General features: G+C 65.3%; 1 protein-coding gene across 1 annotated transcript in view; it reads left to right on the forward strand.

Annotated features, from left to right (window-relative positions):
• CDIP1 (cell death-inducing p53 target 1) overlaps positions 1 to 477 on the forward strand; it is an 882-nt gene extending 405 nt beyond the window's left edge. The window contains exon 2 of the mRNA XM_008948830.1: positions 350 to 477. Within this exon, the coding sequence (XP_008947078.1) occupies positions 350 to 461 (112 nt within the window). The 3' untranslated portion in view covers positions 462 to 477. The remainder of the gene's footprint in view (positions 1 to 349) is intronic.
• The last annotated feature ends 44 nt before the right edge of the window (positions 478 to 521 follow it).

A 521-nucleotide genomic window follows, 5' to 3' on the forward strand; every position in this document is an offset into this window, starting at 1 on the left:
AGCCATGCCAACCCCCCCGGCCCTGAGCAGGGACATCTGCAGCTAGAGCAGGTTGCTCAGAGCCCCGGCCAACCTCACTTGGAATGGTTCCAGGGATGGGGCAGTGACCACCTCCAAAGGCCTGTTCTAGACCCTGGATCAGAGCAGGAGCCATCCATCCCCATAGCCCAGAACCTGCAGCAAGCCACAGGCTCCTCGGCTGGGGGCTGTGGGAGAGAAGGGGGTGCTTGTCCCAGGGGTGGAGGTGGGTCTGACCCTTTCCAGGGGCAAGGGGGTCAGGGTTGGCTGCCTGGGGCCAGCGCTGGCCACTGTCCCCATCTCACTGGGCTCTGCCTCCTCCTGTGCCCAGGTGTGACCTGTGCTGCTGCCTCATCCCCTGCCTCTTCGACGACTTCAAGGACGTGACCCACACGTGTCCCAACTGCAAGGCCTACATCTACACCTACAAGCGCATGTGCTAACGGCGCCCGGCGCCGCCCCGCCCCCTCGCTCCCCCCGCTGGTTGTGTGTCCGTGTCCCCG

Source organism: Merops nubicus, unplaced genomic scaffold, assembly GCF_000691845.1.
Source record: "Merops nubicus isolate BGI_N331 unplaced genomic scaffold, ASM69184v1 scaffold49501, whole genome shotgun sequence".
Taxonomy (NCBI): domain Eukaryota; kingdom Metazoa; phylum Chordata; class Aves; order Coraciiformes; family Meropidae; genus Merops; species Merops nubicus.